The 25,948-nt window shown below is 44.1% G+C and overlaps 2 protein-coding genes across 4 annotated transcripts; both read left to right on the forward strand.

Annotated features, from left to right (window-relative positions):
* Positions 1 to 891: 891 nt before the first annotated feature.
* Positions 892 to 12,574, forward strand: sh3bgr (SH3 domain binding glutamate-rich protein). Of its 2 annotated transcripts, XM_084437519.1 has the most exons (9): positions 892 to 1,030; positions 1,735 to 1,920; positions 2,048 to 2,128; positions 4,849 to 4,875; positions 5,382 to 5,408; positions 7,548 to 7,574; positions 10,118 to 10,147; positions 10,624 to 10,686; positions 11,689 to 12,574. In XM_084437519.1, exons 1-8 carry the CDS (start codon positions 986 to 988, stop codon positions 10,645 to 10,647), a joined length of 447 nt encoding a protein of 148 aa, XP_084293645.1. In that variant the 5' UTR covers positions 892 to 985; the 3' UTR covers positions 10,648 to 10,686; positions 11,689 to 12,574. The 2 variants fall into 2 exon arrangements, with proteins under 2 accessions (XP_084293645.1, XP_084293646.1); XM_084437520.1 differs by lacking the exon at positions 7,548 to 7,574.
* Positions 12,575 to 13,045: 471 nt separating this feature from the next.
* On the forward strand, positions 13,046 to 25,212 carry igsf5b (immunoglobulin superfamily, member 5b). Of its 2 annotated transcripts, none has more exons than XM_084446707.1 (9): positions 13,046 to 13,170; positions 13,593 to 13,671; positions 15,046 to 15,354; positions 19,227 to 19,520; positions 21,121 to 21,249; positions 23,100 to 23,124; positions 23,783 to 23,884; positions 24,149 to 24,213; positions 24,748 to 25,212. In XM_084446707.1, exons 2-8 carry the CDS (start codon positions 13,626 to 13,628, stop codon positions 24,162 to 24,164), a joined length of 921 nt encoding a protein of 306 aa, XP_084302833.1. In that variant the 5' UTR covers positions 13,046 to 13,170; positions 13,593 to 13,625; the 3' UTR covers positions 24,165 to 24,213; positions 24,748 to 25,212. The 2 variants fall into 2 exon arrangements, with proteins under 2 accessions (XP_084302833.1, XP_084302832.1); XM_084446706.1 differs by having other exon boundaries at positions 23,783 to 23,871.
* Positions 25,213 to 25,948: the final 736 nt, after the last annotated feature.

The following is a 25,948-nucleotide window of genomic DNA, read 5'->3' on the forward strand; positions in this document are numbered from 1 at the left end:
AACGTTAACTAGCTACAAACCTAGGTTTGGCGAAATTGATCAATTTTAAAACTGATTTATCAAAAATCTTAACTGTAGCTCATTGTACATTAGCACCTATATTTATCACCAACATAAGCTTTTTTTTTCCTTTACTCACTTGTATTCAGATTATATCTGAGCCGAGGTGTCATTTACGAACTTGGTCAGTCTAACGCCTTGAAAAAGTATTTTTGGTTGCCCTAGAAACAACAAAGGCGTTTTCAATAGAATGGAACTATGGTAAATGTAGTTTCAAAGCTGGAGAATTAGGCTAAGCGGCTAAATCATATTCCAATTAATTTTCCAAAATACCAGTAGTAAATACTAGGCTACACACAATCATTACATCAGATTTTATATTAAAGCAATAAGATAAAAAGAAAGGACTGGTTCACTAGGATGGTTCAATTGTGGGAAATGTAGTTTTCTTGACAGGAAAATAATACTTTGGATACTGTAGGCCTACAACTAATTAGCGGCTAGGCCTAAACCATTTTAATAGTCAACGTTTTCCAAAACAGTAAGCACACCAATAGGCTACCTTAACATTATTACATCAGTTTTAAAACAATAAAATAAAGAAATTATGTCTCTGGCATAACATAACAGGCCTAGCCTACCAATTTAAACGGCCCTCCAAAACAGTTTTGTTTTCAGTGGGCTAGTTGTTCTGTTGGTCAGCGGCTATTTCTGTCCATATATGCACTTTGCACGTAGCTGCAAACTAACTTCATGGTCCCCATGCCGACAGACAGCTGAAGTTGCCAATCACCCGGCCAGCGCTGCACCCATATAACACTGCCCACCAATCCTGCAGTGATGGTGAGTTTGGGGATAAAAATAGCCACAGCGGTGTGGTGACTATGTGATCACAGAGTAATGTCCTGGGTGCGCTCTAATATTAGGGCAGTCTGTCTGTGTCTTTAAGGACCTTCTTTTGCACTGTGTAGAATACTTTAACAAAATGGTTATTAAAGTTTTTCTAGCTACTTCATCTGGATCGACCGCGGTAAGCACACTCCACGTCTCTGACTTAAACTTGCAAAGTGGTTTTCGCTCAAATATCCTTTATTGCAGGCTTTGGTGCGTGCGCGCCGTGTGTGAATAGGACTAAGTTTGAGGCACATAGGCCTATTTGTTTAGTGCTCACTTTATGTTATTGAAAGAGTGGGAAAGCTAGACTTTAACCACATTTACTTGACTACATTTCTCTGCTGAGTGGCGCTACACGAGTGTCCTTATATATCTCGACAGTCGTTGAGATCACATTCCAAACCTGCAGCAGCTATAGGCTATATTGAAAAGGGAATAGTCTATTCACATGCAGATCCTTCTGGGACATCTTTGTGGAATACAAACTAGCCTGAAAAAGGGAGTTGCTTCAAATAGTTGAGAGAATATGTTCATGTTTGTTGTCTCGGCAAAAAAATAATAAAATAACAACAACAACAATAATAATAAGAATCTAAACATAATAATAATACTAATATCAACAATAATCATAATATAATAATAATAATAATAATAGTAGTAGTAACAGCCCAATACTAGTAATAATAAATAATAATAAAATAATAATAATAGGCTAATAATAATAATAATAATAATAATAATAATAAATCTCTCCTCTTTGCACACTCAGTTATGAAGGCATACAGGCAATAATAAAATACTGCAAAATGTCCTTTATTCATGAGCATAACCGTCTTTCAGATCAAGAAAAAGCAGCAGGATGTGCTTGGGTTCCTTGAAGCCCTCAAGGTGGACTACTCCCCTCTGGACATTGCCTGCAGTGAGGAGAACCGCATGTGGATGAGGCAGAATGTTCCTCAGGAGAAAAAGCCCAGCAATGGGATTCCACTTCCGCCTCAAATCTTCAATGAAGAGAGCTACTGTGGGGTGAGCATGGGGTCTGGGGAATGTAGCCTACTACTATATGGGTGAACATTTGTAGAAACCTTGTGTATTGGTTCAAGGAGCCAAATAAAAGCCCCAATTTTTGTGTGTGTATGAATGTGTTCTTCAGGACTACGAGACATTCTTCGATGCCAAAGAAGACAATCTGGTGTATTCCTTCCTGGGACTGCCCCCTCCACCAGGCTCAAAGGTTGGAAAGCTATACATTATCTTAATGGTATTAAATACATAGCCTGTCAGCCTCACAACTACAAATAATATTTCTCTCCTGAAGGGATTCTGAGATACATGGCCTTACAAAACAATGTTTGACTGACACGCCAGATTGTGAGGATGATTTTGTTTGGATAGCTACCGTGTTGCTAGTTTAACCACAGAGCTCAGTGCTGTGTGCCTCAGGTCTTTCATGCTCAACTGACTTGGACAAGTTAGACATGGCCCAGCGCACTCCATATATCATATTCCTGTGGAGAGCAAGCTGGGTTAGCGAGACGCTAATTGTGTGTAAGTGATATAGATGGATACACTTGTTGAGGATAGCCCTGCCCCCAAGCATTATGATACATCATCTGACCATTAAACCTGACCATTTTCTTGATACAGGAAGCACTACAGGCCGAAAAGGCTCATATCATTGAGAACGGGAGTGATGCAGAGGAGCAACCTGATGATGACACACTCGTAATTAATTTTCCTTCCCCATCTCCTCTCACCCTTACGTTCTTGTCTCTTTGACCATAACTCCTCTTTCCTCCCATCCAGTATACCATAATCATCTTCCCCAGTTAACCCGTAGCAGTCAAGTGGTTTTCAGTAATCAGTAATGTTGCTAATATTTTGTGCATGAAAGAGTGAGAATTTATTATTTTTCTTTTAAACAATGTAACAATCTATCATTAACACAATTGAGCATTTCCTCCTAATGTGCCATCTGTTAAATTTTACACACAGTTTTAAAGCATAATTTTTATGTTTGCACAGTTAGTGATTTGCTACCCAATTGGTCAATAGTGTGAGAATGAGGAATAACATTATTTTGACAAATGCAACTGATGCATGCTGTTTTTCTTCATAATTGTTTTTATAGCAAGGAGCCAGCTAAATCAGACAAATTCTACCATCATTCTGTAAAAACATATTGAACTACATTAATTATCATCATGATATGTTTTTTGCAGTCAGCTCAGATTTCTTGTTTACTCTCTGTCTAAGACTGTTGGCATACAGCCCCATGAAGCTATCAGTTTTAGATTACTGTAATAGGCTGGCCAATGTTTATCAACATTGAATATGAATTCTCAGGTCTCTGCTTACAGTATAGTGAGGATATTGTTAGTGTTGTGAAATTGGTAGCGTTAGGGTTAAGGCACTTAATTAATTAATTGATTAATTATGTGTAATTGTTAGGGAAATATTTAGATGTATTAAGACAATTGCAGTAAACAAATTTGAACTTCAACTATTTTTGTGACTTTGCTCTAGGGCATCACAGAGAAAGGAATTGAATTATTTTTTCTCAGAAGGGTAGCCAGGGACAGTCCAGCCCACTAAACCTGGGATATTCTGTGCTTTTGCTGTTCTCTAGAGAACAGGGACTGTTTATTTGCCATTTAGGTTGCTGTGGGGTTGCAATGACGGTTGTGTTTTATTAATACTGTTGCCTAGACTGATTTGGACCTGTATGGACTGTTGGCTTTGAGCGAACATGCAGTTCTAGTCCTACCAACACCATCCATCATTCCCAAACTCTCATTTCCATTCATAGGACCATTGTGCTGCTGCTCACCCCACATTACAGTTGATTTATTCATGCCCCTCTGTTACCCTGAGGAGCTCCTGAGGTCTTATTCATGCCCCTCTGTTACCCTGAGGAGCTCCTGAGGTCTTATTCATGTCCCTCTGTTACCCTGAGGAGCTCCTGAGGTCTTTGAACATGTGTCTCCTGCTGTTGAGCTTCTCCCCTCATGGCGTTTGATGTGTGCCTGTGACAGCTGCATCATTACTATTTTAACAAAGTGTTTTTTTTTACTTAATGGCAAGTTGTTGTTTTCACCCCAGAAAAAGGAGGTTCCAGTAGAAGAGTGTAACGGGGATGCACACAGAGAGGAGGAGGAGGAGGTAACGAAGGAGGTTGCGGAGGAGGTGGGAAGAGAAGTGGAGGAGAGTGGGGGTGAGGAGGCTGTGGAGGAGGAGGAGGACGCGGAAGCCATGGAAGAGGAGGCTGCAGAAGAAGAGGAGGCGGAAGAGGAAGAGGAGGCAGATGAGGAAGAAGAGGCAGATGAAGACACAGAAGAAGCCACAGAAGACACTGTAATTGGTTGCCCAGAATCCTGTTTCCTTCGTGTGTCCTCCGACATAGACACTTCTCCATCCCCTTAATGTTGTCCATTTCCTCCTCATCAAGAATTTGTAGTCCTCCAGTTCCTGTTGTCCCCGTCTCCTCCTCAACCCTGGACGCCATACTACTAACCCACCTGTAACCGCTCCTATCGACATGTTGTTCCTATTCGTCCCTGAGATGTTTCTTCCTGTTGGATGTTTAACTACTTCCTTGTATTACCTTGTAGTTAGCTTTACATGTGATTGACACCCATCTGCACATTCCCCATGACCATGCAACCATTGGTATTGATATCCCCTCATTGCACTGAATGTCCATTGTTTTTGACTACCCATGGTTTGTGTGGAACAGTGTCCATGTCCAGGTGTGCACAGTAGGTGCAGGTCCTTGAACATCCCACCATGTCGTGGTTGTGTGTGCCTGCTCCATGATTGTCGAAGCATCTTAAACTGTACCTTTGTGAGGAGAGGGTTTCCATTGTTACTGTATGCACAGAATGTCTAGTTATGTTCCATCGTCATTCTGCATTCAGTCCTTATTGAGACAATTCTTTCTGTTCTTTTTCTAAGGAGGCCCGCACACTGGAGGAGACCCAGGTAAGAAATCTTTATTTAGGATTAAAATTGATTAACAGTCATGGAGTCTTGTTTCACTGCGTTCTCAGACATTATTGTCCCGGCAATGCCAAAGGGCTTTAGATCTACCTGCACATGTACCAGAGCCCACCACCGGGGGAGCGGTCGCCACAATTCATTTTTCCCATTGCCAAGTGTATTTTACTTTGTACATAAAAAATATGCTGGTGTCTCAGTAAAAGTAGTCTATTCTACTCAGGACCCCGACTACTTTCTAAATCCACAGACTTGAGGTGTTTAGTAGCTCTTTTGGTGCTCATTCTGACTTAGACCCTGTGGAATGCATTGATCCACTATAGCACAGTAACACTATATGGACAGCAGAGGGAGGCACCCTTTTATTGCATGATTTGTTTTCACAGTTTATTTTTCTCATTGTCTTTCGTATTTTTTATTCTGGCCTTATACATATACAGTATATATATACAAAATTTGATCTCTTCTATCTTTACTATCTGTTGTTTTAGGGAGAAGATGATCAGCCGGTCTCTGAGGTATAGCTCTATTTGTGAATTGTTTTATTTGTACTTTAGCTGTAGTATTCAATATTCATAACTACTTTCCATATTCATAGAATGGTCTTAATTTCTGTGCCAAGGGCCTTGGGTGTTCAATTTGGACGTAGCCTTGTGTGCATCTTTGTGAGTGTGGTTTCTGTCCGACGTCCAGACAACTAACCTTCAACATTCTCCTCTGTTGTAGCTGCTTGTTGCCGTACAGTGTCTTGATCCCCTTCTTCATTAAGCCTGACTGTATCTCCACAACCACCTGTACTGTTTCTGTCACCTCGCCCATTTTCCACAGGTCTCTTGTAGAGGGATTATGTGATTGATGTATTTCCTTTGAATCTTCCACACAAACCGTTGCATGAATCCCATAACAAAAAGATTATGAGATTTCCTAGACAAAGACATTCACTTTTGTTATTTCAGAAAGTAGATCCTTAACAGGACAATTTGGGATGGGATTACACCAAACATAGCTATGTTGATGCAGCTTGATCCCATGGGAAAAAACTACCAAATACTGTGATTGTTTTTACATGTACCAGAGCCCACCACTGGGGGTGGTCACCACAATTAATCCACAATCCATCCACAATTCACTATTCTACTCAGGAGGAAGTAATCTTTCTAAATCCACAGAGTTCAGCTGTCTAAATCTACAGTTCAGAGCTTGGGGTGTTTTAGAAGCTCTTTTGGTGCTTGTTCTTAGACCTTGTAGAATGCATTGAGCAGATCCACTATGGCGCAGTAACACTATATGGCCAGCAGGAATCCATTTCTACCATTTTCATGGCAAGGCCCCATGTACAAAATATAAAATAATAATTAATAGTAATTCAGTAAACATAATATTAGTATTCAGTATATTCATAATATTACTATCCCTTAGCCATTCGATTTTCATGCCTAAACTTGACCTACTCTTTTTTTATGCCTAAACCTAAACCAGCTCAGCAAACGGTAGCATGAGTCGTTTTTGGAGCACAAAACAATCTGAGTATTTGGGTTGTTTTTTTCCATGTGATCAGGTTGTTTGACGTAATGTCTTCATGCAAATTACTTACTAGTTAAACTACTACTAATAGAGACATATTTTACAATTAATTGGTGAATTCGGTCATTGGAAAAAGAGCTACTGTTCAAGTGTAAATAAGGCAATGTATATTTGATTGAATCCTAGTTTAAACTCTTTGATTGTGAAATGTGCCTTGCAGCCTACCTATAGCTTATACCCACTGCTACGGGTAGTTTGCGTATTTCCCAGTTATTTTAGTTTCAGTTACAGTTATTTTGTCTATGTCTAGTGCAATGTCCCCCCAGGGATCAATGAAGTACTACTACCACTACTACTACTATTACTACTACTACTACTATTACTACTACTACTACTACTACTACTACTAATACTACTACTGCTACTACTACTACTACTACTACTACTACTATGTTGGAAAGGGCTAACAGTGTGCTTGGTTGTTCAGTAGTACTAAGAATGTATCAGTTACAGATAATGTTGATTTTCAAATCGCCCCAGATTGGTCACTTTAATTTATTCATGTATATAATTATGTTGGAAGAAAGTTTTCAAGTCTCATCGATAGATCACTAATATATCATCATCACTCATACTGTATTTCACACCGTACATTTGACCCCCCTTTTGCCCTTATGTGCATCTCTCGGTTTGGTTTCTCCAGGAGGAAGAGGATTTGGGGTCGGAGGTAACTGGGTGTCCGCAGACGTGAATTTCTCCGGTTGTTTCCTATAGTCACCAGATGTGTGGGTTTGTTTTTTGCTGGAGATCAGAGGAGGCTTCATTGCGTTGTTGGGACTCGAGAGCCGTGCCTTGTGATCTGTTCTTCACCCCTCATCCTTAGACTGTCTTCACTCCCTTCTCCCGCTCCAGAACATCTCCTTTCCTTCCTTCCCTCCTCTCTGCTCTTATTCCCCCTCTTCCTCTTCTAACATCCTCTTCCTCATTTCTTTCCAGTCTAGTAGCGGCGTCCTGCCAGCCTGATCTGTCCAGTAGATTCCATTTGAAACATCTGACCCCTCTCTTAGTGCATGCCTCTAGTACCCTCCACCCTCCATCCACACCTCTGACACTCAGTCTGTTATCCCTTCTAGGAGGAAGAAGAGCTGCGACAGCTTGAGGTAGATTGATGCGTATTTTTCTTCAACTTCCCTCGCCTTTCTTCTCTCTCTTTCTCTCTCTCTCTCTCTCTCTCTCTCTCTCTCTCTCTCTCTCTCTCTCTCAGTGCTGCTTGTCTTGCTTCCACCACTCACACAGTTCATCTCCTGTATTTCCTCAATTTAAAGTTTCAGGTAGATTTTGCAGACCCCGTCTCACTCTAGGTTAGCTCTGCTGACTGTAGGCATTTGTGTAAGTCATGCCAATAAAGTAATATCTCACATAGTTGGATGAGCAGTCTAGTAGGATTGGTCAAACAAAAAAAGAACACTCTTGATCATATCGAAAAGTGTTCCGAACACTATCACACTGTCACACCCACACCCACCCACACACCCACATCCACACTCACCCACACACACACACATCTCCTACTTTCTGATCAGCCACTGCCTGCTCTTTTCCTCTTTCCTCTCTTTCCATTGCATCTCTCCTCCTCCGCCTCCTCCTCCTCCTCTTACCCCCCTCACAGGAGCAAGAAGAGCCAATCAGTGAGGTAGTTTCCTGTTGTAGTTTGTGGCATCTTATGTCCTCGAGACCTTTTATTCGGAAACGCTCTCTGTCTCTCTCTCTCTCTGTGCTGCATGGCTTTGTTCCCTCCAGTAGAAATCAGCTACGATGTGCTGCATGACCAGCCCAACATTCCCAGCTGAACACAAAGTGATATTGTTAAATTATACTAGGTTTCCCCTCTCCTTTCCTCACGTAGTCCCCTTAGTGACATGCCGTTTCTCTTAAAACAAGAAAAAAAATCTGTGGCTTTTGTTCCTTCTTTGACACTGAAATATTACAAACCCCTGTTATGACTTATGATCCCATCCCTTAGGATGAAGAAGAGGCCCAGGTATCAGAGTTAGATTCTGACTGTACTCCCAGCCTCACTGCATGGTGTGGCCCGTGAAATGGAGTCAGTGGATCTTATGCATGACATGTGTGGGTTTGGTACCTTCTCTACCCTTCTCTGTCCCAAGGGTAGCAGCACCTCTGTGATACCAAGTCTTTCAAAGTCAATATGTCCTTATGCATCTGTTGTGATTGCAGTGTATCTTCATGAAGGTCGCTGCCCGTTGGTTTACGTGTTTACCTCTGTTTTTTAGTGAGCATCATGCCATTACCTCACCAGAGCATTTCCACTGCTTATGGGAGTCTTTGAATGCATCGTTCGGTGTTGAGATGTGACTGTGTGCATATAGAGAGCAAGTCAGCCACATGCATCTGTTTATGAACTGGGTATCATTACCGTGTTGCCATGCTGCTGAGTCACAGTGACTTGCTTAGAACTTGGTTACATCTGGGCATGGTCTGAACAAGGGTCTTGTGACCATATATGAAGACAGGACAAGCACATGGGATTTATGTAGTGTTGTTTGTTATTTTGAAATGTCCACCGTGCATTGAGATCTTGGCGGTATTAGCCCCCTTGCACTCCCCTTGCACGGGGGCGGCTGTGGTTCAGGAGGTAGAGTGGGTCGTCCAATGATCGTAGGGTCGGCGGTTCGAATCCCGCCTCCTTCAGTCTACATGTCGAAGTGTCCCTGAGCAAGACACTGAACCCCCAATTGCTCCCAGTGAGCAGACTAGCGCCTTGTATGGCCTGCTGGCGCCACTGGTGTGTTAGTGTGTGTGAATGGGTGAATGAGAGGCCATTGTAAAGTGCTTTGTCCCTTAGGGGTGAGAAAAGCGCTATATAAGTGCAGTCCATTTACCATTTACCCCTGGGCTGGCTCTAGGGTTTAAGGGTCCCCAAGTGTGAATAGATTTGAGGGCCCATCGGCTCCTCCATTTATTTATCTATTTGTATCTATTTATTATTAACCAGGCGTCAAGTCTGGGCGCCCCTAGCCTCTAGTGGGGCCCCGTGCGTCCTGTGGGGTCTGTGTATAGGCAGTGCCGTTGCTGTTGCACTCAGTGAACCGACTGGCCTGTAAATAGTTTGTGGAAGTGTTGATCAAACGTTGAATGCAAGCGCTATATATTCACTAGCATACATTCATTTACACCTACTCATCACAACAACATTGACTCAGTTACAATACTAGTGGAAAGTAGGAGTAATCTTCTCTGACTTAACCCATAGGGCATAGACCGGTTTCTAGATATGCTAATGCAGCAGGGCACCAAACCCCGTAGATGCATGGTGAGTGAACGTGGTCTGATGACATGGTGAAGTATGCAGTGCCTTGCACTTTCATGTCATATGATACCATCTCAGAGAGGGCAATTGCTTAAAGGCCCACACACGAGTCATAGTCTACTAGTACCACACTTGGTCCTCAGGGAAGGATAGCCCATGTGGCTAACTAGTTCCCTTGGCCGAAGTAGGGGAGATACAGACATACGTATCTCTAGTGTGACATGTCCACCCTGGTTTGTTTCCCCACAGTTTTCTTGATACCTGAATTATCAAATTTGAACCCCTCTCATGTTAACCCCCACCCCCCACCCACACACACACACTAAATGCTGCTGTAACACCCACTCTCTGTCCCCTTTTGCTGTTCCCAAGGAGGAAGAAGATGAGGTGGCTGAAGTAGAGGTACTGTAGTAGCACTGCGACACGGTGAACACACTGTCTGTCACGTGTGAACGGCTGCCTTTGCTACTGCAGTATTATATCTGCCTGCAAAGACTGTTTCACAGTTGGGAATGGATCTGAACCCCGAGACATGATGGGCCCCCCAGGGTCACTGATAAACTTTTGTTGCAGTTACTGATACTACTTTATCTGAATTAAATCATTCTCCTGCCCCTCCTCTGTAATCTTATGCAAGAGCAATTCAAAAGATAATTGTAACTGTTTTTGGAGAGGGAGAGCTGGTATCTCTCTAACTCTGTTAGATAAGTCATGTTTGCTCTTTTTTTGGTGAAGACACTTAAGGGATATAGCTTCAAATCACAATATGACTCAATGCGATATTTTTACTGTGTGATATTTTGTTGTTGTTATTTTAACACTATATCTTTCATTGCTTTGCTGTTTTTTGTTGATGTTGTTGTCACTCTGTTTTCCAGGAAACAGAAGAGGATCAGGAGTAACCAGGAGAGAGACTTAGGACACGATGTATTGCTTCCCAGGTAGAATACTGTACATATTGCTATATTATACTGCACATTACTTTGTTGTAGTTACCCTAACTGTCACTAGATGGTGCTCTAAGATCTTGAGTGGACCATTGCAGTACCCTAAACTGGCTTGCTGTAGACCAAATGTTGGCATTCGTGGCTGGCTAGATTAATCCTAAAGATGGAGCATGACCAATACAATGTGTTTGTTTCTCTGTGTCCCTTTGACCCTTGTGTGGAATGAAGTGCATCCTCATAATAGCATTAAACCATTGTATTATTTACAACAATACTCTCAGGTGCACCAAGGTAATAATGGGGATATTCTTTCACTTGTGTATATGGCAGAAACCCAGGCTGCCTGCCCATTCAAGGGTGACTAGGCTAACGGCTTATTGTTTTTTTTCACAAGTATTCAGAGACGCTGAATTGTTTTTAATCATTTTACATTTTAGTTCCATTGCCTTTATTGCTTTAATTGTTTTAATAAGTTAAAGTGTTTTATTACGTTTGTTCTTGTTTTACTCCCATCACCTATCCAGAATGAATACAGACTGAATTGAATTGAATTGAACTGAATTAATAGTCACAAGGCTCCCCATTTTAAACAGCTGTAGGGAGCGATCTGATGCGCAGTTACAATAATGATATCTCAGGAATCTTCTTGTCCTGGGGGGCGATGATGATAATGGTATAATAATCATAATCTTCAAAGCTGCACTCATTACTTCTCCGCTACTGAGAATGTTTTGCTCGGCTCGCCGTAGGAGATAGTTGTGTTTAGGAGAGGGAAGAAGAAGCTACTAGACAGGCTTTGATGGGATGCCCCCCCCCCGCCCCCCCTTTAAAAACCCTGTCATGTAACGTTAGAGAAAGCTTCTAAGTGAGCTAGAGATGAGCTAGAGAAGAGCCCCGTGAACACATAAGATGGCGTGGGCCCATGGGCACGCAGGGCCCTCAGCTACCGTGGAGACAGGGTTGCATGACCTCTCTCTGTCTGTCCTGTCGTTTCAGCCTGGAGAGACCCCTGTCCTGGAGAGACCCCTGTCCTGGAGAGACCCCTGTCCTGGCCTACCCTGACCCTTCAAACCCCCCTCCTCCTCAGACGCAGCTAACCTGGAGCGCACATTCACCCCCTGCTGGAAATGCAGGGCAGCCCAACCGTACTTCAAAGATACCCCCACCCCACGCCTCTTGACTGCAACTTTGACCTGATTTTTATATTTAGCATTTAGGGACATAAGAGAATATGTATAGCTGTTCTTAATATGTGTAACACTGGTAATTTTTTAAATATTGTAACTCCCATCCAAAAAGTAGCTGAATGCATAGTGGTGTGTATACCAGCTTCATTGTACATACACAGTCATATTGTGAAGAATTTCAGATGTTCTTCTCACGTTTTCAAATTGTTAATGGTTGTTTTATGCCACCATTTGCATAGGATGAGCATGTGATCCCTGATACAGTGCAGTGCCTACACATGGACTTCTATACACACCGAGGAGTACTTGAGTGAAGATACTGTTGCCACTTTAGCTCACTATTATGACCTGCGACCAGTGAATGGACCTCTATTCTGACTGGAACCGACTGATTCATGCTGTGCCTCTGACTTGATGTCAAACATGTTCTATCTATAATATGTGTGTGAATGCGACCTTCTTTAATAGTCCATATCAAGACCTCCATGCACTGTTCCATCAGTAGAGTTCAGTACGACTGTGTAAGCATCTACCATATACGGCAACCACTACTACTACTACTACTACTACTACTACTACTATAAGTACTACTACTACTACTACTACTACTACTACTATTAGTACTACTACTATACTGTCCTTTGATTTATACACTTTGTTCAATATAGTAGGAAATCTCAATAAAGTAGAGTGGTATAAATAACCCTTTCAGGTCTATTGTGTTCTATTTCCTACTTCTATTGTGTTTATTTATAGAGCAATGTGCAGCGCTGGGCAGTGCAAGTACAAGCCAACAGGATGAAGGGCTTAATGCAGTTATCCCTGGAGACACCAAGAGGCTGAGGTGGGGGTGGAGGTGGTCCTATGGACATTTCACAAAGAGGAATTCTGTTTAGCAAGGCGGACAGGCAAACCAAGAACACACAATAAACACACAATCCACAAACACACACACACACACACACACACACACACACACACACACACACACACACACATCCTCAGGCCTTACCCATTCTCCTAAAGAGGGAGGGGAGCTACTCCGAAGCCCCTGTGAACTGACTGAGGGAAGTTTCAATGGCATTGTTCTTAATGTGGGTGATGACATATGTCTACCGCCATTTGTTGGAGGCAGAGACCAAAGTTCCTGTCCGTCTGGTAATGTTTAACAGGCTGATTCGGGGCGATACGGCAAACCAAACATGTGTAGCAGCATCGTCGCAACAGTTTCTCACACAGACAGTGGGCTAGTGCAGCACCTACTACAAATCTACTAAGGAGTCACATTAAGGTAAGTGAGAGGCAATATGTAAAATATGTAGTTTGGAAAGTCACTTTCCCTAGTCAACATTATTCTGGAGGTAGAGTCATGCTGTGTTTCTCTGTAGGTAGGTTGATGTGAGAGGCTGTCGCCTATCCAGATGGGCCATTTAGTTGAAGGGATTGATGTTCCTCTGAGTGTATTTGCGCTTATAATTCATGAACTGTCAATGTTTACATCAAGAAGGCTTTCCTTGACAACTTGTAAAACACATTGTTTAATCTCTCCAATGTGACCACATTGGCTCAAAGGCATATTAAAAAGTAAATATTAAACAATGTCTGATGTTTTCCCAGTTTGAATTGAGTAGCACATTAATTATTGACGTTATCAGCAGTGCGTTGTCAAGGTTAAGTTAAATTCGTCACACACAGTGTATCCTCTTTTTTCAGCTTGGACAATGGCTTGACTGTTCCCTGGTGACCATGGACAACTTCATCCTGTTGATTCTGCTGGGCTATGTGGGCCAAGGTGAGAGCTTCCTACAAAATTTGACTCAACTTAGATAAGAACCCTTCAGCAGACTCTGCTAATGTGCCTGAATATAATATTATTCAATGCCTTCATGCGCTTGATCACTAGACTCTAGATATGAAACCCTCAGGCGCACTAATTAAACTGCCTAATGATCTATAGGCCTATGCCCTGCATAATTAATTTTCGCAAAATGGCAGGCTTTTGCTGCTAGTGAGCTATAGTGGTCAGTGACATATAAGTCAGTGGTTCACATCACAAAATAGATAACAAAATATGTTTATTTCTTCATTCTCTGACTCATATGAGTATAGCCGTATAGCCTATGATGGTCTCGATATTTCTTAGAGCTCCTAAACAGATGAATCATTGATGACTCTGGTCTACACACAAGCTGCACAGTTGGCGCTCCACAAACAAGTTATATATCACCAAGATTACACAGGCATGGACCTATTATTTCATATTTCACAAGTTAACTCCTAACACATTAATATTCTCCAATGGAATGAAGCCGTGAAATGGCTCAGAAATTCATTTGGGGGCTGATGGTTTATAAAGGAAGAAAGTTGCGAGTGGGTTATGGATCTTCTCTCATCGCTGATTCTCAATCTATTTACTCTTAATCAGGCTCTCTTCACGGATTATCAATTCTAACACAACGCCTATGGTACCTGGGTAAACTGTTTACCCTGCCGGCGCTGAATGGCGTGTCCTGCCCGTGGTTGTCTGAGAGACTAATTTACACACAGTCCGTCTGTACTCACTAAATCCTGCTTGGCCTGAGCTGCTTCCCAGCCAAATCCATGGGTCTCATCTGGATGGCACAGCACAGATTTAGGACCCCCCCCCGCCTCTCTCTCACTCTCTCTCCCCCTCTCTTTATCTATTAACCCTCCCCCTTCTCTCTTCTGTAGACTTCCCTCCCTCTCATGTTCCCTCCATCTCACTCGCTTTCTCTCTCTCTCTCTCTCTCTCCCCCCGCCCCCCTCTCTCTCCCTCTCTCTCTCTCTCTCCCTCCCTCCCTCCTCATTTTAACTATGACTTATGTGTTTGTCTGGAACTGACAAGCATGGGTCATTTTTTCACCTTTTATCTGAGCCTTACTGAAATTTCTACTCAGATTCACAACGAGGCAGATATAGATAAACATGATTTGGTCAGGCTACCCTTCCAAAAGTCTCGATCACTCTGTTTCCTTCACGCTGGAGGTAATAGTACTTGCTGCTACTGCTTAACAATCAACCAGGCTGCTGAATCCTACGACACCCCAGAATACCAGTTCAAATATGATGTGGTCCATTCGTGGTAAGATTGATCACGCGAGCCTTGTAGAAATGTGAACTCAGCAGAGGTGTGTCACTGTTTCAGTGGAGGCCGTGCTGCAGCTCGAACCCAGGGCCCTCACAGTCCTGCGGGGCGACCCGGCCCAGCTGACCTGCAGCACCACTCAACCTTGGGACGTGATGGTGTGGTCCCTCAACGCCGGCTCCGTGCTGACCATCTCCGCCCAGCACGGCGTCCTGTCCAACAACCCCAACGTGGCCGCCGTCAACCGCTCCACAGAGAAGCTGTCCAGCTGGGAGTTTGTGCTGAAAAGGGCCGAGCACAGCCACCAGGGCCGGGTGACCTGCGACCTCCAGAACATCCACAGAGAGTCGGCCACATTGTTTGTTCAAGGTTTGTGACTGTGTTTGCTTCTCTGGCTGGGTGTCCTTGAGGTATCTGCTGGTTGGCTGACGCGCAGTGGCTCGCAGGGAGAAAGACTGAAAACATTTCAAAGGCCCTGGTGTGAAGTGAGGTTTTCTATTTTAATGAGGATTCTCGCTTTCAGATTAACGCACAGCACACACCCAAGCTCACACCCAGACAAACGCAAGCACTCACTCACGCACACACACACACACACACACACACACACACACACACACACACACACACACACACACACACACACACACACACACAGATGCATAGAAAACAAAGCAGGTGGAACTCTTGGTGCCTGGAATAATGATAGCCTGACAGAAGCCGGTGTCACAGTGAGTTTCGGCTTGACTGAGAAGAAAGTGCAGCGTAAAAGAGAGATAAAGACGTCAAACCTCGTCCCCAATAACGCCGCCGCCGCCCACAAACTGACATCATCCTCCGTCAGACTTCAGAGGACAAGGACAATGTCCCCCCCTCCCCCAGCCTGCTCGTATCAATTGCCTGCCTTTGTTTAATTTGTTTGTGGGGTACTCATGCAAGCAGCAGATTTTCCCGGGTTATACTCTAAAGCGTCTGATTTAGTTGTGGCCCTGGCCCTGTACACCTGGGTGTATATCAACGGGGGAGAATTAATTTGTCCTGGTCCCTGCAGTGGAGGAGTGCTGCCATGGCTGTTCGGACTGGGCCCTAAGACATTGTTAATGCCAGCGCCGGAGCAGTTTGGGAGGGGTATCGATTGGGCGCTGTTATAAATACAGGTGGGGTGGGGGGGGGGGGGCACCGGTCAGAGACCATGGCTGTTTTTAGAGCCGGCCATCCTTCACCTCATATACCCTCCTCTCTCTCTTTGCCTCTATCCTTCAGCTCATATACCCTCCTCTTTCTCTTCATATACCCTCCTCTCTCTCTTTGCCTCCATCCTTCAGCTCATATACCCTCCCCTCTCTCTTCATATACCCTCCTCTCTCTCTTTGCCTCCATCCTTCAGCTCATATACCCTCCCCTCTCTCTTCATATACTCTCCTCTCTCTCTTTGCCTCCATCCTTCAGCTCATATACCCTCCTCTCTGTCTTCATATACCCTCCTCTCTCTCTTTGCCTCCATCCTTCTGATATACACTACTGGACCCTCCTCTGCCATCCCTCTTTCCTCGCATGTCTCCTGCCTTGTCATGAGGATAGAAGGCGTCCAAGAGTCTTCCTGCAAATTACAAGGTTGTAGTTGCATTCATGTGCATCTGTAGACTCTGTACACAACACAGCCATATTGGCATCTTCCATGGAATGTCCCATGGTTTTGACGTGGGAAATTGGCCCGTTCACACATGTCCCCATGCAGGTATGATCCCTACAAATGACAGGTTTAGATTGCATGTCTGAATGGGCTAGTACACATGCTCTGAGCTTCACTTTTGTGCAGACATCCTTGCACATGGAAGGAGATTGATTGCACAGATGTAAAGGAGTGTTAATATGTCAAGAATAGATAAGGCTCTGTAATTTTGGTATTAAGTTACTTTCTCAATGGAGTGATGTTGCTTGGTGAAATCACATATGTCACATATGAGATAATCATTGGGATTTGGTCCATAAAGGTATTAGATACTGCTCACTTAGCGTAATTGAGTATGCAAATCAGTAATGATGACATACGACAAACTCGATGATGAATCTAATCAGCACACCCGTGTATAATTCAGATAATTTGGCCCTCACTACACACTGAGAACTCAGCAAAAAAAAAAAAACGTTCAAAAAGCGGCGCAAAGGCGATGTCCTCTTTACGAACAAAGCAATGACCCACCGCCTCAAATTTATTACAGGGAGGCGCTCCTGCATGGCTGGGGATACAAATTCCGTTTGACATATGGACCCATTAATGGTAGTGTATGCCGGATCGAGCACTCTGGCGTAGATGCAGAGGATCTCTCAGTCTTGACAGGAGCCTTCAAATTAATTGTTTGTCTGGCCGTTTCCAGTTAACAGTCAGCAACTCTGCCTGTGATTTGTGACCCTTTGGTACAAATATACTGTTGGAGGAGACTCACAAATCTATACCAGAGGCCAGCCCTCTGCTCTCTGCTCACCCCTCCACTGTAAATGTCCCATACAAATATGATCTAAATACGCACAGGGCATGGGCACATGCACACACACACACACACACATGTGCGTGTGTGCACACACAACACACAGACTCTCACACACACATACACACACACACACACACACGTGCATGTGTGTGCACACATAACACACAGACTCACACAACACACACACACACACACACAAACAAATCAATATGACTTTAATATGGGCTGCTGTATATGAACAGTTGTCTCTAAGGGCTGGAGATGAGGCCCCTTTGATGTAAATCAGAATGGAGTGAGCATCCCTTTGGTGATTGGACTGGAGAGGCACATAGTGCAGTTCATCAGAATAAATTCACACAGACACACACACACACACACACATACACGTACGCACGCACACCAAGGGGCTGATGCTGCAGACAGAGCCGTACACGGTCCTACTCATCTGAAGGTGCACATACTTCTTCTAGATTAAACACTGCCCTCAGAGAGACTGTTTTCCCAGCCGAGGGTCCTGTTAAAAACCAGGGAAATGAAAGTAGGCGCCTCCTCCCCATCACCAGCCTGCTCCCTTGGCAGAGCCACGCTGCCAGAGACAACAGTGTTACGGTGATTAACATCAAAAACTGACTTCAATGATTGGGTTGGAATGTCGGGGAGGAGCACCCAGTTTTTTGTGTGTGTTTCCCCTCAGAGGCATCAATCTTCAGCGATTGGCTTTAGGAGTATGTTTTCTAATGAAGCGAGACTGGACATCATCGCTACACTGCGCCGTCCATTAATGAGTGATTAGTGCCGCCTGTGACTGGCTGAGGGCCTCGGTGCCGTCTCAGTCACAGCTTCCTCCTCAGAGGGGAGGACAGGCCCAGCTCCATCAAACTATATGACACCAAATCAAGGAAGGAGAGGCAGCCTGTGGGGGGCAGCCTGTGAAGCCAGCCTGTGAGGGGTAGGAGAAGGAGAGTCAGCCTGTGGGGGGCAGCCTGTGAGGCCAGCCTGTGAGGGGTAGGGGAAGGAGAGTCAGCCTGTGAGGGGTAGGGGAAGGAGAGCCAGCCTGTGAGGGGTAGGGAAAGGAGAGTCAGCCTGTGAGGGGTAGGGGAAGGAGAGTCAGCCTGTGAGGGGTAGGGGAAGGAGAGTCAGCCTGTGAGGGGTAGGGGAGGCAGATGTAGGAGACGGAACATCCAGGGCTTTGATACTAATGATCTATCAACGTAGACAATGTAATTCTGTGAGACAAAGCCCCAAAGCTGGGGTAATTATTCAGCCTATCGCAATTGCACCATTGGACCCTCTGCCTTTCTCCGTGCCTGACGACAGACTTCACATATGAGATATGGCCGGGCCTTTAAGTGGCTTATTTGGGTGGCAGTCAGATGGGGGAAAAGAGAGGCGTTCTCAACCATCAGCCAATCGAGACACACACACATGATCAATCATTTAGGGAAGAATGTAAATCCTGGGTGAGCCTCCGTAAGTGAACAGATCAATTGAGGAGCTTAAGCACTGTTCGTCTTAGGATAGATTTGGCTGTGGTACAAATGCATGGCTCAGGATGAGATGCTCTTGATGAAATTCATGCACTCGCTCCTATCCTTATTCATATTCATGAACCCACACGTGCACATGCATATCAACCGACTCAATCCTCCACACACACTCAAAATGGTGCAACGCAATGAACAATGGAATGAAACTGCCAAAACCTTTACTATTACGCAACAGTGAGTACCCAAACCCTTGTCGTTCCAGAGGGTGGCAGTGTGGCCATCTTGGGGGGTCATGTGACTGCGCTGAGGGGGAAGCGGGTGGCCTTCGAGTGCCAGGCTCTGGGTTGGTACCCGGAGCCCACGCTGGCATGGCGGGTGAACGGCAGAGAGGTGGGCAAGGGCGAATACAACGTCAGCGCTGGAGGGACGGCTGACGGGCTCTACAATCTGACCAGCGACCTGGTCATCCAGGCACTGGAGAGCTCTCAGGTGGAGTGTCTGGCCTCCGTGTCTGCCCTCTCAACCCCCCTGTCCAGCAGTGTCCGTCTGACAGTGGGTAAGAAGAACACACACACACACACACATGCACACGCACACACACACACACAGCACACACACACACATACGCACGCACTATGGGGTGTGATTCGTGCCAGCGTAACAAACACTCAGTGCTTTCGTCGCCTGCATTGCGTGTATAAAGGTACTTTGGCGAGCTGATTAATAGGCGTGCATATACGCACGCGTTACGAGTCGCTCGCATTCTCAGAGGGTGACGTGTAAAAAGTGCCGTGTCACTTTTGCGCACATGCATGTAACGTTTGCACGCTCGTGTTAAGTCAGCGGGCACTAGAAGCTGCGAGCGGGGCTCATTTGTCCATATTGAATAAAAAAAGAATATTTATTTGCACTCAATCAAATTCCAGGACCCTCCTTGCATAACTTTTCCTAGATATGTGTCGTTTTATCTCCACTATCGCTACGTTTTCAAATAGGTTGTGGCTGTTCGAACTGGTGCTGACGGTGCTGCAGCGCCCTCTATTGACAAGAAACACGTGTATCTGAACATTTGTTTTAAATTGCGAAGAAAGAGTCATTCAGATATTAGGCTTTATTAAAAACAAGTTGCTTAACATGTGCGAATTCCATTTATTGAGAATGCATTACCAATTGGCAAGGACGAGATTAGAACCAGCTATGATTTAAAGGCAACTGACCTTACACGTGCGGCCGCTAACACGTCTGCTGCGCAAGCAAGGCACTGGCACGTTTGACACGTCGCTATGCAATTTCTGCACACATTACAAGACGTACGTACGTACGTACATCTATGATTTTACCAAACTGTCATGTGTAGTGTTGGTGTCGCATATGTGAGGCGCATCTAACCTGTAGTGTTGCCGTCACGCACACGATGCGCAATTCGTGTAAACAACATGTGCACAGCGTCTGCGTTACAGGTATGTTACAGCTATGAGACGTCTGTCTCTCCATTGTTTGTCAATGGAAATCATACACGTGCGTTTAGACGTCATCGCGTCTTCTTAAGTAGGCGCAAGTCAAGCGTTTCAGTATGGTGTGCTGGCACTAATCACACCCCATACGAATCACACCCCATACACACACACACACACACACACACACACACACACACACACAGGCGTGCACACACACAGAGTCAAACGCAGGCACTTACAGTACACACAAACACACATACAAATCTCTAATTGCTCTTTCCCTTTCAGAATTTCAGTGATCCTTTAACTCATATTCAACAGTGAAAACCGACTGTGTCCTATTGTTGATGACAAGAGCTAGTAGACAGGGAACTTAAGTAGTAGCTGAAGTAGGCCAGAGTTCACAGTTCTCTCTGAAGTCCTCCTATACATGAACATATGTCCTTGTTGTGACTGAAACTGCATTTGGTGCTGTGAGCTACTTAGAATTTATGAATGTTTTTTTGTAAATCTGAAAGCACTCCAAAAGAACCAGAACAAAAGTAAACAAAAAGTTACCCTGGACCCTGCAGTACCTTTCGTTGTACCAGCAAAACCCAATAGCATTGTGTCATCTATATCCTATCGACCGTGCTCAGGAAAACACGATTCTCTCCCTTTCTTTGGACTGAACCCTTGGACGTCCTTCCTCTGCTGCAGTTGCGGAGGTGCTTGTGGAGGAGAACGACTGCACTGCCCTCATCGCCACGGCGGCCTCGGCGTCCGCCATTCTCCTGCTGCTGCTGCTCGGCCTCTGCATTGTCCTCTGCTGCAGACGCAGGAGAGCAAGTAAGCAGCTTTCTTATCACTTTATACCACTCAATGAAAACTGTCCACCCACCCTCACCCTCCCCCGCCTTCACGGTAACAATGATTAAAGTATAATGAAGAAGCAAGGCGGTCACACGCGGTGGCTCTGCAACCCTGCCCCCCCCGCGCTGGCGTTCAGGCAAGGGCATGGCAGACAGAACACAGCTGTCAGCAGAAAGCTTGAGTTCTGTGTGAAGTGCTTGCTTTGCTCAGCCTATCCTCTCCCACTTGTCCGTGACAGCGTTGTAGCACAGCCCACAGAGAGAGACAGGTGTCAAGGAGACATGGGCCGTACACAGTGCCACCTGGTGGTCAGAGAAACAACATGCTTTCTGGGTCCGTGGCAAAAAAATCGGCCAACATACTAGCGGGCCTTTTTGTTGGCAGGAACCTTTCCCCAGGGACTAGGAACTTTTGCAGGAAGTCGCGGCATTCTTTCCCACCACAGGAGCCAGGGTCTAAATTGAAGTACCTTGAACTAAATTTACCCCCTAAAGAGTCCCTAGTCGTACTGGTAGTACTTTTCTATGTACACATTCATTTCACCATCTATTGAATCTATTTCACTATCTGCTGCCAGATTGTCCCGTTTGAGCGCATACCAAACTATCTAGTATATCAGTCATCTGCTGATATGAGTCGCCCATTCCTGACACCTTTCCACCTTTAGGATTGATGTCTTGCTGCTGTACCAGTCAGCCAATAAAAGTTGAGGGGATGATCTACTGCCTTTGGTGAAAGAGAAAGACATGGGATGAGAGGAAAAGAGAGAGAGTGAGGGAAAGAGAGGGAGAGAGAACGAAAGAGAGAAAGGGGGAAGAGAAAAAGATGGATAGAGGCAGAGAGAGAGAGAGCTAATGAGAAAGAGAGAAATAGAGAGCGAGAGAAAGAGACAGTGAGAGATGTTGGTGGAAAGTTTCTGGAGAGGGATGGTTGTTCAGGCCAAGCAGGAGAAGCTGTCTGTTTTTGTGTGATAAAAAGTAAAAAATGTGCCCCCGAGCTATGCATTCAACTTCCTGTAATCCCTGTGACTGATCTGGGACCAGTGCAAATCAGGACCATGCTTTGGAATGGAGGGATTATCTTAAAGGCAGGTTTTCCCAATGTCTCTCCTGCAATACCAGTGGTCCAATAGTGTGCTACTCCAATAGTGTGCTACTACTGTCCTTGATTTAGAATGTCCCCTTCACAGACTCAAGACCAAGACATCAAAATCAACATAATCAGGATGGTCCACGTTGAGTAGAATGGCAGAGCTCCAAGTTCATATGTTCTCTCTGTTGGCTGTCCACCTCACCGTGTCATTGTAATTACAGGAAAGAGAATAAGGTTTAAATACATTGTAGTCACATCAATAACTTTGGACATTGTGGGGCTTTTACATACAACACAAATTCCAATAAAGACAGAGGCATTTACTCCTGCCGTAAACAAACAAAGCAAAAGAAGAAGACAGTGTTTGTTTTAGACTTCTCCTGGGTCACCTACGCCGCTGTGAGACTATTGTTTCTGGCTCTGGCCGGGACCTTGAGATAAGAAAGCCATGATGGTGTGAGATGGGTTTCATTAAAAATAATCTTGGGCTTCGGCTCCACAATTCAGATCAGACCGCGGGCTAGGGTGTTTATGTGCTGGTTGGAAGATCATACATTATTCCCAGCAGCCAGATTCTATTGGGGAGGGTTTCGAGCAGTTAGCGGATCCTGTGGCCAATAAAATTAGACATAATGTTAGGGTCATTGTCGAGAGCATTGGAGTTGGTGCATGCTTGTTGTGATGTAAGATCCTTCAGTGTTTCAGAGCTGTACTGTCTTTGTGTTGTCTTTCAGAATCAAGTCAACCAGATGCAATAAGGTAACCCAATCTACCTTTTGTGATTCTGAACTTCCATTTGACGTGGGTTTAGAATGTATTAAAAGTCCAAGCCTTGGCATTAATTAATTGGAACCACCTGACAAATGGATATCCAGGATGAACTCTGGCTGCTTAAGAGGATGTGAACAAAAGACCCTACCATTGTTTTTGAGACTCAGCTTTTATAGTTAATTAAGAGAGTACACTGAAGGGAAGAACTTGAAATGGTAAGCATTAAAGGGTAATTACATTGTATTCACTCGATAAAGATTACGCTCGGATTTCCCCTTCTGGGGATTATTAAAGCTCTCTCTCATCTTTTATTAAAACAGTTTTACTAATATAAACTACTAAACTAATATACTGAAATATTTGAAATTTTGTCAGCAGTTTAATATGGTTAACAATATATATTTTATTGGTTCCATCCCTGTAGTGGATGAACTATACACAGAGAGGTTGTGTCTACTGAAATGGTTTGATGAATCATAATGACTTTCATGTGTGAACAGCTTTTCACCAACCCCCAGAGCTATTTCTTCGCCGAAACAGTGCTCAGGCCTTTGCAGTTGGGAGACAATTGGTTGTCCACAAAATCTGATTCACATTATCTTAAAGGTTATCTTTCCCATTGGGCCGTTGGTTTGGGCCCTCCCAGGATAGATGAATCGGAGAGTGGCAGAAGCTCAGTTGCTGAGGCGACAAGGGGAGAGATCAACATGGGATATGCCACAGAGGGCCACACAGGTGAGCCAGAGACGTAGGTACAGTCTCCTCATTAAGCACTATTACTGTACATACATGCTACAAATCCACATGAAACAAGTGCAGTGACATTAAAATATGAAAAATCAAAAATAATACATTCACACTGAATACTTTTCGGATGTTGTAGGGAACCTTTATTTGTAAATCTATGTAACTGTATACAATGTCCCATGCTACAGCTGATGTAATTCCTCCCCTAAAGGGAAGTGGTCAGAGATGTTAGGTCAGATAAATGCACCTGTGTCTCTCTCGACAGTCATTGGCCACATTGACCTCACCCAGGAAACCCACAGCCAGATGGACTCACTCAGCACTCACAAGGTAACGAGAGAGAGAGAGGGAGAGAGAGAGAGAGAGAGAGAGAGAGAGAGAGAGAGAAAGAGAGAGATACTGACTGCAGCTGAATAATACAGCCTTCCTGGCTCTGCCCCCCTGTACACAACGCTATATTGACACACTATATGAGATGTTAGGCCAATAGGCTAGCAAACTGACTTTTCAAAGTGTGACTTCCTGGATTTATAGATTCACCACTGCTTTATGTCAAGAATGTTTGTAGCTTATCAATACATGAGCTAATTGAACCTCTAAGATGCTCTCTAAGGAAGCGCCTAAGGTGACCTGTAATTGATTACCATATTGATCAAACGTACATACTTGGTGTATCCGGCCCGGACATCTAAAAGGGCTGAGAGGAGGTGGACATGAGAAACCCTGTCTCGTGTTTAGTGGCGAGCATTGTAATGCTAATGGACCTTTCACAAAAAGTGTCTTTGCTTAGGTTTCCTTAGGGTCAAAAGTTCAACCTACCTCAATATATTTGAAACTAAGAGCCCTCCACTGATCCTTCTCTAGGTCCCTGATGTTGTGTCTTCCAGTAGTAACCTCTCGTTGCATAGCCAGAGTACAGCCCACACTGACATGGGTGGAGAGGGCTCCAAGACCGTCCGAAGAATCACTACGGTTTGACGATATTGGAGATGGTTATGATAATGATTTATCTTTGTCTAATTGAGGTTGTTTAATTGTTGTTATGTTATGTAATGTTACATTTTACATTCTTTTTTTCTCTGTCAATAATGTAAAGTAGTATGGGCCACTTACTGTATATGTGACATGTTGTATCATGTACTTATGAAATACTGCTGAAATACTTATGAAATACTTTTGTACTTTGTTGATACCAGATATAGCCTAAACATAAACATAGATATCCTAAAATAAACATTCAATATCATCCAGGTTTTGTACTTCTACTACACAGTATTGTTGTACAATTTTATATTCACTATTTCTTATAATAAAATGCTACCACTGCCAGATATTTTGTGCTGACAAATGTATTCTTCTATCATTTTGGGATGAGGTAAGCACCGGCTTCAGTATACACAATGGTTAAGAAACTCAATAGCCTTAACCCTTACTATCTTACGCTTTCATTGTTGATGCTGATTTGTAAGCCAACAGCTGCTTTCCTTTTGCAGTTACAGAAGACACAGGCATGTGCTCATGGGGAGAAACAGACAACAGACTTCCACCAAGTAACAATCTTTTGGACAAGTGGACATGCTGTACTGATCAGGCCATCAATGTCATCAATGAAAATCCCTTAGAGAAATAATTGCCATTTTGTTTTGCCTGTTCATCGTCAGTCAGTGTCTTCATGAATGAATGTCAACTTTGATAACGGATGGCATGTTTTCTGAAAACGAGAGCCACAAAAGACAAACAACTCTTTCTCTTCCCATGCATGGTCGTCAGAAGTGGCATTTGATGTAAACAGTCTCAATAAAACATGATTTGACCATTAGACTACTGTATGCGTGTTAAGGTAGGTTATGTAACACAACCATGCTGGTAGAGAAAATGTAAGGGATCAATAATTGATGTGTTCAATGTAGGCTACACCAACCAAATGAATAGGGGGCCCATTCTGACTCATCGTCATGCTATTCTAGCTTGGCTCAAACACAATAATAAAGCTGGGCAAAGGAGAAACCCAACCTCATTTAACCTGAGCCACAGTTCAGGAAGTGTCCCTCAGAACTTAAATGAG

This window comes from Borostomias antarcticus, assembly GCF_949987555.1.
Source record: "Borostomias antarcticus genome assembly, chromosome: 1".
NCBI classification, from domain to species: domain Eukaryota; kingdom Metazoa; phylum Chordata; class Actinopteri; order Stomiiformes; family Stomiidae; genus Borostomias; species Borostomias antarcticus.

Excerpts from the sequence above, each read along its gene's own strand:
- igsf5b (XM_084446706.1), top strand. The coding sequence starts at position 13,626 with ATGGACAACTTCATCCTGTTGATTCTGCTGGGCTATGTGGGCCAAG. Across the intron at positions 19,521-21,120 it reads CAGTGTCCGTCTGACAGTGG|TTGCGGAGGTGCTTGTGGAG; the intron begins GTAAGAAGAACA and ends CCTCTGCTGCAG. Across the intron at positions 23,125-23,782 it reads AGTCAACCAGATGCAATAAG|GATAGATGAATCGGAGAGTG; the intron begins GTAACCCAATCT and ends GGGCCCTCCCAG.
- sh3bgr (XM_084437519.1), top strand. The coding sequence starts at position 986 with ATGGTTATTAAAGTTTTTCTAGCTACTTCATCTGGATCGACCGCG. Across the intron at positions 2,129-4,848 it reads CCCCTCCACCAGGCTCAAAG|GAGGCCCGCACACTGGAGGA; the intron begins GTTGGAAAGCTA and ends TCTTTTTCTAAG. Across the intron at positions 10,148-10,623 it reads ATGAGGTGGCTGAAGTAGAG|GAAACAGAAGAGGATCAGGA; the intron begins GTACTGTAGTAG and ends TCTGTTTTCCAG.